Raw genomic sequence first — 16,714 nt, 5'->3', positions numbered from 1 at the left:
ACTCTGTCAGGATCTAGGGGTAACAGTACTGTATATTTGAATACCGCCTATGTCACAAATGTATCAGTACTAAATACCTATATGTCCCTATGCCATAAATGTCATGTATGTTATGTATGTCATAAATGTCTATATGAATTGAAAATGGGGGACCCTGATGGAAACAAGACAAACGTCTTTCTCAGGTCTGCATCCCCTTAACAATTGTATGTATAGAGCCGTACTGTATTGTACCCATTCTGCAATCTGTTAAATAAAGTTTTCATTCATTCATTCATTCACCCTGTCCCGGCATTCAGGCAGTGCCATTTATACAGACGCTGGGGCGAACCCACCCCGACAATATTACTATACCTGCTAATGGCATAATGCAGCATCAACTTTGACCCCCCCCCCCCCCCCCCCCCATTCCATGTCTGTACATTTTACACAGAACTGCAAAGTTAAATAATGGGGTAAGATTGCCGCCTTGAAAAAGGCACTACTTATTCCACCACTTAATGGAGCTATACATCTGTGTGACAACATAGCGTAGGGGGCGATACAGATGGCTCTCTAGTTTCTGTAATGTTCTGGATAATCATTAACCTCTTAAGCCTGATCAGCCCGGTACTGGTATGAGATTCATTTCACGTCATAAATAGATCAATACAGTCCGTATTAACCTCTTAACACATTGGTCGCCAAGAACGACTTACGCCGTGTTTGCCCGCCATGCATTGAACGCCAACAACGGCGTAAATCGTTTTTGGGATCAATATTTAATTTTTTCGCCATGGCATTCATAATTCATCCAGTCTCCCTCCGGACTGCAGCGGCACCCTGTATGAGATTGCAACGCCTCAATACCGCTGCCTGGTGGATGGTCTGGCGAGTTACACTCTTGTCAAAACCGGAAGTGGCGCTGGTGCATCGAGGAAATCCCTCCGGCAGTAATATCTTGTTACGTGGATCCAGACAAACACTATAGTGCATTTGGATCGCTTTCTAAACTCAATAATCGATATGATTTCGGCGTTTATTGCGCCATACAAACCGGAAATGGATCTAGGAGATCGGCGTCAAATAATTGGGATCTTTTTCCTCCAGTCTCATCGGCGAACGGTAAGAGGACACTAACGTTATTTTCAGCCCGATTGTTTATTCATTTCACTGCAAACCATCTGATCAACGTATCAACCCATAGTAAATAAAGCCGTTACTGACGATCAAGGAATTATAAACGACCCCCCCCCCCCCCCTTTCCTTCACACACGATGAAGCATAATGTATACCGATCATATACATTTGAATTTTTTAATATAGCGTGTATAGGAAACAAACGCCAATCGATAATCTATCATATGCGTCAGGGCCTAGAACTCTCGTTTTTGGAATTACAGCAGAAAACCTTAAAACATACTTATATTCTAGACGGTATTAACACAACAATGTATGAATGAAAAAATATAACTTTCCCACATCCTGAACGATAGATAATCGATATTGAATGGGGCATAGTAATGTCAATATAGCAATAACATTTAAAAAGTTATAGCTCTGCAAAGAAGGTAAACATCTCCATAGGCTTTCAACGGTGGCAGACTGGGTACAATGATGGGCACAACCCCCGGCGCCCAATGTGTTAACAGGCAGGCATATTTAGCATAAAACGCCTGTCGATTGCATACCCAAAGTAATTTGGGATTTATTATACTTTATACTTATAGCACATGCATGAGTCTGGTCTCTTTTGAAAGGTAACATTCTGAAAAATAACCTTGGGTGCTAATGTAATAGAGAAACAGAGGTTTGAACACCCTGAAATAAAATATTTGGTCCTTTTGTGTTGACGTGTTGTCATATGCCTGTTTTTGGGTTCCAGCTGAGAGGTAGGAGCTGGAAAACATAACGGTTCCATAGCATGAAGTCTTATGGCCATACAGGTCCAAAGCTTATAAAAATCCCACAAAAGATATGTGTTTTACAAAGGTTTTTGTAATGTGTGTACCGCAATAATTCAGCGTGATTATTCAAAATGGCCGTCCGCTGCCATTCATTCAGACGTGCAAGTCAAAACAAAGCACTTGTTGGTCTTCTTCTGCCCCTTTCTTGTTACAATCAGTGCTCGTCTGGGATAGCACTGGCTCCAGAATGTCATTGGCTACAACGGTGGTCAATCATTTTCGCCATCAGCGGTGATTAGTCAGTTCAGGACCCAGCCAAACTGGATGTGGTCACTCGTCCGAACGGCTTGTCAAATGACGCTCGTCTGATGTTTCGTCTTGTAACTTGAGACTGCACAAGCTTAATGTGTGTTCACTTTGTTTCAAGAGGCCATTTTCTGGGGGGGGAATTTATGTGAAGATTAGAAACAAGTTAAAAAAAATTGCAAGTAAGTTTACAGGTAATATTATCTTCCCAAAAGCGTAGTGGTGAAGTTTTAGATGCCCGGAGTTCAGTGGTGATCCATTTTAGAGCGACATCTACAACTGCCAGAGGTTTTAGTACCACACAAATGTACCTGCAAACATCAGTAACATTCAAATATTCGAACACTGTTAAAATCCTCATGTAACCAAGACACCCATAAAGGTCAAGTTCAGCTTCATCACATCACATCATCATCAGAGCAAAAGAGCCCCACTTGGTATTGTGTTTTTCTGTTTTGGTCTGACGTGTGGGTTGGAGATTAGTAACTTATTATACTGTGAATTCTCCAGGCCTCTCTTGGTAGATCCTGAGGTGTGGACAGCAGTAGCAACCCCACATCAAATCCAATCCAAACATCAGACTAAAACAAAAAACAGTAAACAAAGTGCAGTACCATGTTGTCATCTTTAAATAAAATCTCTCTCTCTCTCTCTCTCTCTCTCTCTCTCTCTCTCTCTCTCTCTCTCTCTCTCTCTCTCTCTCTCTCTCTCTCTCTCTCTCTCTCTCTCTCTCTCTCTCTCTCTCTCTAGTTATCGTATGTACAGAAAGAGTCAGACTACAGGTTTCCCCTCCCTCATCACCATCTTCTCTGCTCCAAACTACCTGGATGTCTACAATAATAAAGGTCTGATGCACCACACACGCACGCACGCACGCACGCACGCACGCACGCACACACACACACACACACACACACACACACACACACACACACGATTTAAATAGAAATGTTTACATTAGTTTTGTTGCATAGAATGTGAAACCTCTCAGCTCAGTATATCAGACCTACTCTGAACCTGTGTGTGTGTGTGTGTGTGTGTGTGTGTGTGTGTGTGTGTGTGTGTGTGTGTGTGTGTGTGTGTGTGTGTGTGTGTGTGTGTGTGTGTGCGTGTGCGTGTGTCCGTCCGTCCGTCCGTCCGTCCGTCCAGCGGCAGTATTGAAGTATGAGAACAACGTGATGAACATCCGTCAGTTCAACTGCTCTCCTCATCCCTACTGGCTGCCCAACTTCATGGATGTCTTCACCTGGTCACTGCCCTTCGTTGGAGAGAAAGGTAGATACATGCACACATAGTAATCAAACCATTGGGGACCTGAATGATGCTTATGTTTGATTGATTGATTGATTGATTAATTGAAAACTTTATTGACAGATTGCAGAATGGGTACAATACAGTACGGCTCAATACACACAATTGTTAAGGGGATGCAGACCAGAGAAAGACTTTCGTCTTGTTTACCTCTCTATTCATTGTTAAATTTTTTGTTGTTTTACCATCAGGGATGATTTACATTAAAGTGTAAAAGAAAGAAAAGTAGGCTGCTTACATTCTTAACGCTAGAACTCCCAAAGCGCTAACGTTAGCATAAAAAAGAATGGTAGGCCAGCTGTAGTTTACATAGCTTGGCTGACACAGACTTGGCTGACAGGAGGAGCATGTTCAGTGCTAGGCTCACACTACCTGCAGCACTGAACGGCACAGGAAGTCCTTCATTCCGACAGCCATCAGACTATACAATGCATCACTGTGCCTCACTGCATCACTGAGCACAGAGTGACAGTTACCATCTTCCTGGACTCTTACTTTTTAAACAGCACTGTGCAATAAGTTCACCTACTGTAGACTTCAGTACATTTTTACTGTATTTATTTACTGTATATTTTCTATTTTTATTCTATTACATTCTATTTTTATTCTATTCTATTCTATTCTTATTCTTAGGCTATTTGATTGGTTTTGTTATTCTTATTCGTGACATGTTCTGTCTATATGTTTAATGTTGAGTGATTTGCAGTGTCAAATTTCCCTCTGGATAATAAAAGTATTTCTATTCTATTCTATTGCATACAACCTTGCTACAAAAAGAGTTACAGAGGTTTGAACACACTGAAATAAAAGTTTTGTTTACTCACTTCTTTATTTACTTGTTGCCAGATGCCTGTTTTTGAGTTCCAGCTGGGAGGTAGGAGCTGTAAAACATAACGGTTCCATAGCCTGAAGTCTTATCTAGTACAGGTCCAAAGTTGATAACAATCCCATGGGAAACAAGTGTTTTACAGATTTATTTTGTAATGTTCTTATTGGTAATAATTTGTCCAAAATGGCCGACCTCTCAATTCATTTGGACGAGCGAGTGAGGAATTCTCAAAACAAACAACTTCCCCATCTTCTTTACCGTAGGAATCAGTCCTCGCATAAGGTACTGTTAGCTCCAGAATTTCATTGGCTACAAAACGCTCAATAATTTTTTTTTCTTTACTTTCTCTTTTTCCCCCTTTCTTTTTCCGTTTTTCTCCCATCCCAATGTTAGTGGTTATGCCAATTCCAAATCCCCTACCTGGTCGTTGCGTGCTCTGTCCCCTACCGTCAGTCTGGGAGGGCGGAGACTATCACATGCTTCCTCTGACACATGTGTAGCCAATCCCCACTTCTTTTCACCTGGCAGCGCGGACTCTCACTGGGGGAGTGTAACGTGTGGAGGACACTACCTCCCCCAGGATCCGACCTCGCTGTGCAGGCGCCCCGACCGATCTGTAGGAGTCTCTGTTTTTTACAACGACCAGGACCCACCCTCGCCGGGTTTTCCCACCCTCTAACACTGCCAATTGTGTTAGTATGGACCGTCGGCCAACCCGGAAGCACCACAGCTGGATTCGATCCCACTGTCTCTGTGGTCAATGATTTTCACCATCAGAGGTAACTGGTCCGTCCGTTCAGGGCCAGCCAAAACCGGACGTGGTCACTTGTCCGAAACCGACGGTTGTTGGTTTTTCGGACTTGTAACCCGAAATTGGAAGCGCGTAAACGAGTGGGGTGTCAATCGAACGGTGGCCATTTTAGCTTTCCAACGATGTGTAGGTTGATTGGCAAAAATACAGTGCTAGGCCGACAGACTAGGTATTACGAGTCTAAACCACTTAAGCACCGGGGCAAAATGGGGCTTGTTTTTTTTGTCGATTGCATATCCAAAGTAATTTGCGATTTATTATACTTTATACTTATAGCACATGTAAAAATAAATGTGAGTACACAAAACGTTTACTTCAGTGTCTTCAAACTCAAACCTCTGTTACTCAAAGCACTCAAAATGATTTGAGAATTTCAGAATGTTACCTTTCAAAAGAGACCAGACTCATGCGTGTGCTATAAGTATAAAGTATAATAAATTGCAAATTACTTTGGGTATGCAATCGTCAACAAATATTTTTAAAAAAATTCCCCATTTTTGCCCGATGCTTAAAGTGGTTAAAGAAATTGTGTTTTTGCAGCAGGGTAGTGTAGAGGTCTAAGCACTTGCCTACTGCTGCAGTCGTCCCTATTGTAACGTTCTCCATTATTGACGACTCACCGACTCAGGGGGGTTAGTTCTCACGTTGTTGTTTATTACAGTCTCTGGTTTACAGCGTACAACCTGGGTGCATCACCTCTCATCGTACCCAACAACTGACCTGACCTGCTAACATTCCCCAGTATACCGTCAGCCCCTGCACTCCAGCCTCTGTCACCCCGCAGCTTGCGCAACCAATAGCGTCGCTGCTAGCCCGAGATGGCGGAGTGCTGAGTGACAGCTCGGCTGACCAATGACCCCCGACTCAGGGTCACTACACTATGAACACAATTGTGTCCCGACGTGATCAAACCCGACTTGGTGCGGCGAGATACAAGCATCAGAAAACGCTTGCAAGTCTTGCACTAAAGAAAATCAAAAAAATCGAAATCTTGCTTTTTTGACTGCTTTGAAATGTCATTGCTCTGTTCCCTTATTTGCAAAATTAATACAACTTGTAAATGAGTTAATTATTGTTATTTGTCCGACAGTATTGCGTCTCAATACTGTGGCAAAGACTACAAACGAGGGCTTAATGAGCTGGGTGTGGTCTGTCATGTGCGTGTCATGCATTAAATGCAGGTACTTAACGAGGTGTTGAAACACACACACGGATAGCTCTCCTTTCTTAACACTTTGGTTGCCTAAGGTTAAATTAATGATATACCATAGATTGCCAGCGCTATTTGTCTATGGAGAAAGTCCCCTTCTTTGCAGGGCTATAACTTTTTAAATTCTATTGCTACATTGCCATTATTAGGGCCCATTCAAAGTCCTATATGTATTGTTCATTGTGTAGCAACGTTAAACTTTTTCATTCACATATTCATAGTAAAGTATGGTCTAATGTATAAGTATGTTTTCATCTCTTTCTGCAGCTTTCTCCAGAACGTGATATATAGCCCCAAATGCATTATATTGATGATGAAATACAGTTTGATGGCAATCAGCGCGATATAAAAAATTCCAACTAGACGTACTTCTAGAAGTTACTACACGTCATCTGATGTTGACCGGATGGGCGAGGGGGCGTTTATAATTCCGTGGGCAGCGTTATACCAATCATCTAATGTGGGTCAAATGTTGATAATATCAGTTATTATCGAAGACGGTAACGTTACACGCTGAAACTCACCCCAGTCTCCGCGCGCCGTTGGGCGATCATCGTCGAGTAGAAATTTTATCATTATGGGATATATTATTACCCGGTCCATCTCCAGCTTGTATAATGGTATATACGTCCAAATCATGTTGTTTATCGAGTTATTGGCAATCGATCGCTATGTAGTGTGACGAGCTAGAGTGCCGGAACCTATCCCGAGTGGCCGGAAGCAATACGGACATCTAGCACAACCTCTACTGCGCTTCCTGTTAAGCGGTTGCGCGATCGGCCACCAGATGGCGCTCCTGAACCGCCAGAGAGCTCAGTGGGTCCTGCTGGTGAATCTCAGGCCAGCGGAGGGACATTATGAATCCGATCGCAGATTTTTGAAATATTGATATAAAGACGACGTACAGCGTCCCCCGGCAACTTTAGCATGGCCAGCAAAGACGTCTAAAGACGGGTCCCGGCACCCAAAGTGTTAATAGCAGAGAGAACGAAATGTTAATACACTTATCTTAACGTTATAAGTTATAGGAACTTAACTTGTGACAAACGCAGTGTCTATATTACCCGCGTCGCACTGACTCCGAAATGACCTTCATCATAAAACGTGAGTCGGGTCGTATTGTCATTAAACAACATTAAAACACATTTAGAATGTCACAGATTTTATGAGCGAACGAATTTCGTTCGAGTGGATTTATTGCAACCTAATGCCATAAGAAAGTAAATTCATTCAATAGGGAAAACTCAAAGAAAATAACAAACAACTTAGGTATTATATTTCGTCAGCATTTTCCATACAGGCACGTTCATTCACGTTTAACGTTGGGTACATGAGTTTCATTTCAGCCATTGTTATACTTTATTGTCATTAAACATCCACTTGTAAACAGCTGTCCTTATTTTAATGGTGCGCTTTGTTATTGCGTGGCTTGAATCCACGGCAGTAAGCCAGATAAACCAATTTATTAACGCGCCTTTCAAGATGCGCTATTGGTCTACAGGCCGCCACGGCGGTAACGTCATTAAGTTGATGGCTATTGATGGATATAAATAGCGTTTTGACAGTGCTCTGCTGATATGATATTTTTTCTGAGTCGTTGCGCGAGTTGGACGTTTTATTTACTTGATCACTGTGATTGTGAAATGTGATTCCGGAGTGATACCAATGCATTCCGTTTCATTCAGAGCGAGAGAGGGGGAGGGATAGTGTGTGTGCGAGCAGCGAGCTGTGCTCCGTGTTTCTCACATTGTCGCTCTCTGCCCAATATCATAATATTGGGCATGGTTCAGATGCATGCTGAATGGCAGAGTGCGTGTGTGTACGAGCAGCTCATGTGAGCCGCGGTTTTTCCCTCCCGTCTTTTAGAAGCTAGCGATAACAACAATAACACTATGTTATGAATTATCTCTCGCAGTTCATTCAAGCGGGCTACGTGAACAACAGCTGTGTGACGAGGTTTGGTGTTTGTCACCCGCCCCGCTGTCTAAACACTCCTGGGCCCTCATTTATCAACGTTGTGTACGCACAGATATGTGCTTAACCCGTGCGTACGACCATTTCTAAGCAAAGTGTGGGATTTATCAATTTGAACGTGAACTTGACTTTGTGCTTATATTTACGCACAGCTTGGAGCATGCGTAGCTGACGCCCCGTGGTAGAAGATCGTTACTGCAGACGGCATTATGCGCTCCTCAGTTCATGCAGTTTCAACGCGGAAATAAGCTTTTGTGCATTACTCCCGACACTGGCGCGTGTTCTGTATGAACCGTAATTCATTATAGTTAATTGTGAAATAGCGACAGTAGTGTAATTATAACGTGCTCACGCGCGAACAAGAGGTTGGCCTGCTTGTTTGGCACGGGGGGCAGACGCAGAACACCCACCTCCAAACGCCATTAAATATTGTTTCAAATAAAAAGCGACATACTATTATTTTGTCTCATGTTTCCAAATAAGATTGGCCACAACGAAATGCTTTCTACTTCAATTTATTGGTTAGAATAGATTACCTCGCTCCGTTGAAACTTCACTGAGCTCCGCGCACAGACGTGATAATAATAATAACAACAACAATAATAATAATAGCTTCATTTTATATAGCGCCTTTCAAGAGACCCATGCAAGGTCGCTTTACATAGATAGGGGGGGGAAATAACAAAGTAATAAACATAGTGGACAGACTATGTAAATATGATGATGGGATTCAAGTTCGCGTTTTTATTGATCACATAGGCAGGCTATACATAGGCTACATGGCACGATCCATCGTGATATTGTAGATGGATCGAGTAATAGACTGTTATTACTGTACCACCCATTGTGACAACAGCCTTGTGAGCTCCCGCACACAGACATGATGGAATTCAAGTTCATGTTTGTATTGATCACATAGGCAGGCTACACATGGCGTATAGGCTACATCATACATGGCAGTGAGATTCATTGTTCTTGTATATGCTCTCGTATTATTGTTTATATAGGCTACCCAATACTGACATAGATATCAAAATAGATTGTATGCCTCTAGAAATCATATGCAGCAGGTAGAAAATTGACGGAAAATCCGTCGCAATTTGGAATAAAATTGAGGAGAACTTTAATCCCTGGGTATTAATCGAACAAAACGGAAAAAGGCAGTCATATTCCAGCACGGTCTTTATTAGTGTTTGCGCTGCCCAGGCAGCAATGGTTAATAGATATAATATAATATTATATCGTCTGTCAGCCTGTCACGTATTTCTCCATAACACGCTTCCCTCGGCTTAGTCCACTTTTCCACATTTCATGGGGGTGTTCCATTACCGTATATGGTTAATCTGGGCGGTTCTGGTATGCAAATTCTTAAAACAGTGCACAAGCTCCAGCTTAGGAGCAAGGTAATATTTATCAAGACAGGTGTGCATAGGACCTGTGTACGCACGTGTGATAAATCCCGTTTTTTTTGTGCGTGCACACATTCTAAATTCTGTGCTTACGAACGGAAGTAGAATACTTTCTAAGAAAAGTTGATAAATGAGGGCCCTGCTTTCCAATTGCACCTGCTGCTGAGAACAGCAATGTCAGGAATGTCAGAGCACGTGATGCATCTGAACCAATCACGTTATCAGAAATCTGCACCAGCCCAATGAGAGCTTGTTGCTTGTGACGAACCCCTCAGCGCCAGACAGCTGTGACTCATAATGATATTGGGGATGATATTATCCACTTTTAGACTTACAAGGTCTGTACGACAAGTCATCAGGAAGGGCACAACTCTATCAGCTGAGTAACAATGTTCATCAAAGTGTTGAGTGCTACAGTGTAGGTTAGTATATTAGGACAAGTGTATATAATACATTATATAAATACTAGGTCCATATAGGCCTAATACTTGGAGATTGCTCATCACTGGGGCATGTCATAGAAGACAGTGTAATGGCATAGAGTTGCACTTACATAGCAGGGAAATATAATATAATATAATTTCTTGCCACAACCCATGCTGTTCCTCATACTAGCTCTGGATAGTTAACCACAAACTAATGCAAAGTCAACGGGGTCAAGCATGTCTGTAAGCTAACTGGGGCACACTGAAATCTACTTTGTGTGCACTGTGAAAGTAAGGAGCTTGACCCCATTGACTTTGGTAAGTAGGAAAGAAGAAGGTTAACCTTCTTAACCTTCTACTTAAGGTTAACCACTACCACACTACAGACGGTTAACCTTTCCACAACCACACTACAGAAGGTTAACCTTTCACTACCACACTACAGAAGGTTAACCTTTCACTACCACACTACAGAAGGTTAACTTTTCACTACCACACTACATAATGTTAACCCTTTCACTACCACACTACAGAAGGTTAACCGTTCACTACCACACTACAGAAGGTTAACTTTTCACTACCACACTACAGAAGGTTAACCTTTCACTACCACACTACAAAAGGTTAACATTTCACTACCACACTACAGAAGGTTAACCGTTCACTACCACACTACAGAAGGTTAACTTTTCACTACCACACACACAGAAGGTTAACTTTTCACTACCACACTACATAATGTTAACCCTTTCACTACCACACTACAGAAGGTTAACCTTTCACTACCACACTACAGAAGGTTAACCTTTCACTACCACACACACAGAAGGTTAACTTTTCACTACCACACTACAGAAGGTTAACCCTTTCACTACCACACTACAGAAGGTTAACCTTTCACTACCACACTACAGAAGGTTAACCTTTCACTACCACACACACAGAAGGTTAACTTTTCACTACCACACTACAGAAGGTTAACCTTTCACTACCACACTAAATTTGAAATAAACGATCATGACTTTTCCTTCTATGGGTGTGTGTTTGCAGTGCCACAAGACAGTCATTGTCATAACAAAAGAGCCTGCACTAGAACGCGGCCAGGTGTTAATTGCCGCCAGAGAGAGAGGGGGGCCCATGGATTACAATGCATTCTGGGTAGGGTTGTAGTTGTTTAACACTGTAAGTGTAAAACTTTCAAGGCCATTTTCTCCGAATACGTTTTGTGATATCACCATAATTCATAGGAAGTAGCTTGAAAAGTATCCCACCAAAATGTTCAAGTGATGGCTTATTTTGAAGGTATGAATCTGTACTTTCATAATATGTAAAAGATAAAAAAAAAAAAAAAAACATTTAAGATGCCTCAACAAGTCCCTACTGTCTATGGCTAGTCACAATTGGCAGTGTTCGCTGGTGGGAAGCCGGTTGGGTACATGTCCTGGTCGTTGCATTAGCGACTCCTACTGTTCGACTGGGGGAGATAGCATGAACCACGCATTACGCTCTCCCAGTGAAACTCCTTGCTGTCAGGTGAAAATAATCCAAGGAGGCATGTGGTAGTCTACACCCTTCCCAGTAGGGCAGCACAATGACCAGGAGGGAATTGGCATAATGATGATGAAAATTGGGGATGGGAGAAAAAGGTAGAAAGGCAACAAATTACAAGTTATCATGCGTTTCCAATATGCACGTCACGTGTGGTTAACACTTTGAGAGCCAGCCGTGTTTTCCTTTTTACCCCCTTGAATGCCCACATCCACTCCAATGTTAACGTTAATATTGCCTAATCTATGTTTTAAATTATGGCTATGTGTCTAATCTGCCCGTCGCTTATCAAAGACTCATTTTCCAGTCAACATTGTCGTAGCAGATTGTTTTTTTATCGCTTCATTTCCGTTTGATAGCATTTTGAAAATCACTCGTTTTCGCGGAAAAAACAACACATTCTATGATAATCGCCTTTTACTGGAATATTCTAGAACGTTGTAATTTTTCGGCCTATTTATGAATCATTTTCAAATAAATGCTAGATGATCGATAGTATATGTGTACGCATGCACGCTCGTGCCGCCAGTTGAAAATCGATTCTCCTATTTCCTGACCGCGAGCAGAGTTAAACAGCCTATCACCATAATCACATAAAAGCTTATATATCCGTGAAAACGGGTCTGATTATCCTAATACTGATAACATAGATTCCTTACCTGAGATCAGATGGTATCCAAATGGATTATTCCAATTCCTGATCACCATTCGGAAAAATCGCTCATTTGATTGATCCATCGTGTATACAGTAAAACACATATTCCCCGCGGCTCCGATGCTCCAGAGTGAAGCTGGTAGACCCCGGTTACATGAGTGAGAAGTAAAATGTGGAGTGCAGGTTTTTTTTCCCATTCATTTTCATTGAGTCCAATCCAAAAGGGTGATTTACCATCTGGGAGACGATAGGGGGCGCTTTTTTCACATCTGAGCGCCTGAGGTGACTGGGGGGGAAGGGGGAAGAGGAGCGGGATCAGATTAAGATTAAGAAAATCTGCTTACCGTCCGGCTATTCCATCTATCTTCCTGGCGAATGCTCGTTCGCTAGAGAGTAAGATGGATGATTTACGAGCGCGGGTCCGATTCCAGCGAGAGATGAAGGAATGCAATATCCTGTGCTTCACGGAGACCTGGCTGAAAACAGTGACTCCCGATCACAGCATCTCTCCCTCCAACTCCTTCACCATCTTCAGAGCGGACCGTACAGAAGCCTCCGGGAAGAGCATCGGCGGGGGGCTATGCCTTATGACCAACAGCGGCTGGACTAGCCCCGGGGAGGTGAAGATACTCTCCCGTTCATGCTCTCCCGACATGGAACACCTCACGATCCAATGTCGCCCGTTCCATCTTCCGCGCGAATTCACTGCAGTGATCATAACTGCAGTGTACATCCCCCCCCCCCCCAGGCGAACGTCGGCAGGGCGCTAGGGGAACTACACGAACATCTGAACACACACCAGATCAAGCATCCGGACGCAGCCATGATCGTAGCCAGGGACTTCAATCAGGCGAATCTGAAGAAAGTCATGCCGTCTTTCTTCCAGCACATCGTCTGCTCCACAAGAGGAGGAAATACACTCGACCACTGTTACACCCGGTTCAGAGCCGGATACAAGGCTGTACCGGCTCCACCATTAGCGGGAGCAACAAACACGTCGGATCATACCGCCATCTTGCTGGTCCCTGCATATAAACAGAGATCACGTGACGCCGTCGTGTCACGTGAGGTAAAAAAATGGGACGACCAATCAGAGGCCACGCTTCAGGACGCACTAGACATCGCCGACTGGGGAATGTTCAGGAGGAGTAACAGTGACGTCAGCGATTACACAGACGCTGTGGTGTCATTCATAACAACACTGGCTGATAGTATCGTCCCCACAAAGAAGGCGAGGGTGTTCCCAAACCAGAAACCATGGGTGGACAGTACCATCAGAGCAGCCCTGAACTCTCGCACCACTGCTTATAACCGGGGCAGAGAGTCAGGAAACATGGAAGAGTACAAGACAACAGTCTACACTCTGCGCAAGGCTGTCAAACTTGCTAAGAGGACGTATGCCGACAAGATGGAGGCACAAATGGCACAGAATGACACAAGAGGCTTATGGCAGGGACTGAGGGCTATAACTGACTACAAAGTCAGCGCCCCCTCAATGGGGAGCGACGATGCCTCCCTTGCGGACCAGCTCAACACCTTCTACGTGCGGTTTGGTGCAAACAGTGGCACTGCTAGCCCAACGGCTAGTGACGTCACTGGTGCGCCGGCTGTTGTGGAGGGGGGGGGGGCATCCGCGGGGGGGCGGGGACGCTCTCTCCTTGACGGTACACAGTGTGAGAAGAGCATTTATGCAGGTGAACACCAGGAAGGCTGCTGGCCCAGATGGTATAACAGGACGCATACTTAAGTCCTGTGCCAACCAGCTTGCCCCGGTGTTCACCGCCATATTTAATCAATCCCTGGCGGAGTCAGTGGTCCCTGCCTGCTTCAAGATGTCTACCATCATCCCTGTACCGAAACCCTCCCCAACATGTCCAAATGACTACAGACCGGTGGCACTCACATCTGTGGTCATGAAATGTTTTGAGAGGCTGGTCAAGGACCACATTTGTGCCTCCCTCCCCAGTGATATGGACCCTATGCAATTTGCATACAGGACAAACAGGTCCACTGACGACGCGGTCTCCCAGGTACTGCACAGCACCCTCTCCCACCTTCACCGTCAGAAGGGGGGCTATGTGAGACTGTTGTTCATTGACTACAGCTCAGCGTTCAACACCATAGTCCCCACCAGACTGGTGGACAAGCTGATCGAGCTGGGTCTGAGCTCCGCCCTGAGCGCCTGGGTACTGGACTTTCTGAGTGAAAGACCCCAGGCGGTCAGGGTGGGGGGTCAGACCTCCAACACCATCACCCTGAGCATCGGGTCCCCCCAGGGCTGTGTTCTAAGCCCCCTGCTGTACTCACTCTACACACACGACTGTGTGGCCAAGTTCAGCTCCAACTCCATAGTGAAGTTCGCAGACGACACGGTGGTGGTGGGGCTGATCTCGGACAACGACGAGAAGGCCTACCGGGAGGAGGTTGAGGTACTGGAACGCTGGTGCCAGGACAACAGCCTGCTCCTGAACATTGGTAAAACCAAGGAGCTGATCGTGGATTATAGGAGAGGACAGCAGGAGACACACACACCACTGATGATTAACGGGGCTACCGTGGACAGGGTGAGCAGCTTTAAGTACCTGGGGGTCCACATCTCAGAGGATCTGACATGGTCAACACACATAGACACAGTAGTAAAGAAGGCGAAACAGCGCCTCTACCACCTGAGACAGTTAAGGAAGTTCAGAGTATCGGGGAAGATACTCCAGTCCTTCTACTCAGGAGCTGTAGAGAGCATCTTGACCGGAAACATCACTGCCTGGTATGGAAACAGCACGGCACAAGACAAGAAGGCCCTACAGAGAGTGGTGCGCTCAGCCGAGCGTACCACGGGTATTGCACTACCTCCCCTGCAGGTTCTATACAACAAGAGGTGCAAATCCAGAGCCTGCAGGATAATGAAAGACCCTCACCACCCCAATAACAGCCTGTTCCAGCTGCTGAGGTCAGGCAGACGCCTGCGAACCCCAGCTACTAGGACAGAGCGGCTTAGGCTCAGCTTCTTCCCCCAGGCCATCAGAGCCCTGAACAATGAACATTGAGTGCCACAGAACACTGAACTATCCACACACAAGCACACATGAACACACACACACGACACGCACGCTGTGCACGCTCACACACTAGCAGCCACTTAACACTTTAACATGAGCGGGCACACACTCATGCCGCACACTTATGGCCAAAAGGAAAGGCCACTTTAAATTAGAATAACAGGAACAGTGTATTGCACTACCAAAGCTACCTAGCATGTCCTATATGCTCTGTAAATAACTATGTACAGATACCGAGATGTCACACCATGTTACCTGTTACCTGTTTATTGCACAATGTTGTTTTTTTATTGGATTCTATTATATGTTGTACCACTGTATTGCACATCGTTGCGGGCAAGACCACCCGCATTTCATTGTATACTTGTATGCCGTGACAATTAAAACTCTTGACTTGACTTGACTTGATCTCCAACGGTAGACTCGCTTGATGCAATATGATTTCAGATCGCTAATAAAAAGAAAAAAAACGAATAAAATGAATATTCTCGTGATTGGGCATTCAACCCGGGGGGTAATAACCCGAATAATCTCGGGCGTGGCATGCAAAGTGTTAAAGGTGTGGTAGGCAAAATAGAGTATGCTCGACATCCCCTTCCTGAATTTCCCCAAGGCGATCAATAAAGGAATATATTATCTTATCAAGCCTATAGCGCTGTTTCAAGAGAGACAATGTGATCAAATAATACCATTCTCCCTCTCCTCTCTCCTTTCCTACCCTTTCTTCTCCTTTCCTTCCCATCTCCTCCCCATCTCCTCCCCCTCTTTTCTCCTCTCCTCTCCTCTCATCTCCTCCCCCTCTCCTCTCCTTTCCTCCCCTCCCCTCCCCTCCCCTCCCCTCCCCTCTCCTCTCCTCTCCTCTCCTCTCCTCTCCTCTCATCTCCTCTCCTCTCCTCTCCTCTCCTCTCCTCTCCTCTCCTCTCCAGTGACGGAGATGCTGGTCAATGTTCTAAGTATCTGCTCTGATGACGAGCTAATGAACGATGGAGAGGAGATCTTCGATGGTAAGGGGATAATTATTGACTTGTTTTGTTCTATAATCTCAAGACTAATTGTTCTAGTTTGGCCATATTAAAAGTTTGATATGTCGAAAGAATAGAAGCTTTTTGGAACCTTCTTAAAGGAAAACTCCAACATTTTGGGAAATTAGCTTAGGTATTTGCCATCTACCCTGGAGTTAGACAAGAAGATACATACATTTTTTCTTCTATTTGTGCATGCAGTAGGAGTAGGAAGACGTGCACCGTTAGCCTAGCTTAGCGTCAGTCACTGGAAGTAGGTTCCTCCATTAGCC

At 44.4% G+C, this 16,714-nt stretch overlaps 1 protein-coding gene across 2 annotated transcripts in view; it reads left to right on the top strand.

Moving 5' to 3' along the window:
- Positions 1-16,714, top strand: part of ppp3cb (protein phosphatase 3, catalytic subunit, beta isozyme) — a gene marked incomplete at both ends in the record, with an annotated part of 215,587 nt that overhangs the window by 189,191 nt on the left and 9,682 nt on the right. For both annotated transcript variants that reach the window (XM_084331763.1, XM_084331764.1), the window contains 3 exons: positions 2,943-3,037; positions 3,342-3,467; positions 16,347-16,424. In XM_084331763.1, coding sequence (XP_084187889.1) covers positions 2,943-3,037; positions 3,342-3,467; positions 16,347-16,424 — 299 coding nt within the window. The remainder of the gene's footprint in view (positions 1-2,942; positions 3,038-3,341; positions 3,468-16,346; positions 16,425-16,714) is intronic.

This window comes from Notolepis coatsorum, assembly GCF_963971535.1.
Source record: "Notolepis coatsorum genome assembly, chromosome: 16".
In the NCBI taxonomy this organism is placed as follows: Eukaryota; Metazoa; Chordata; class Actinopteri; order Aulopiformes; family Paralepididae; genus Notolepis; species Notolepis coatsorum.
Note: the sequence above shows the minus strand (reverse complement) of the source record. Positions and strands in the feature narration are given on the sequence as shown.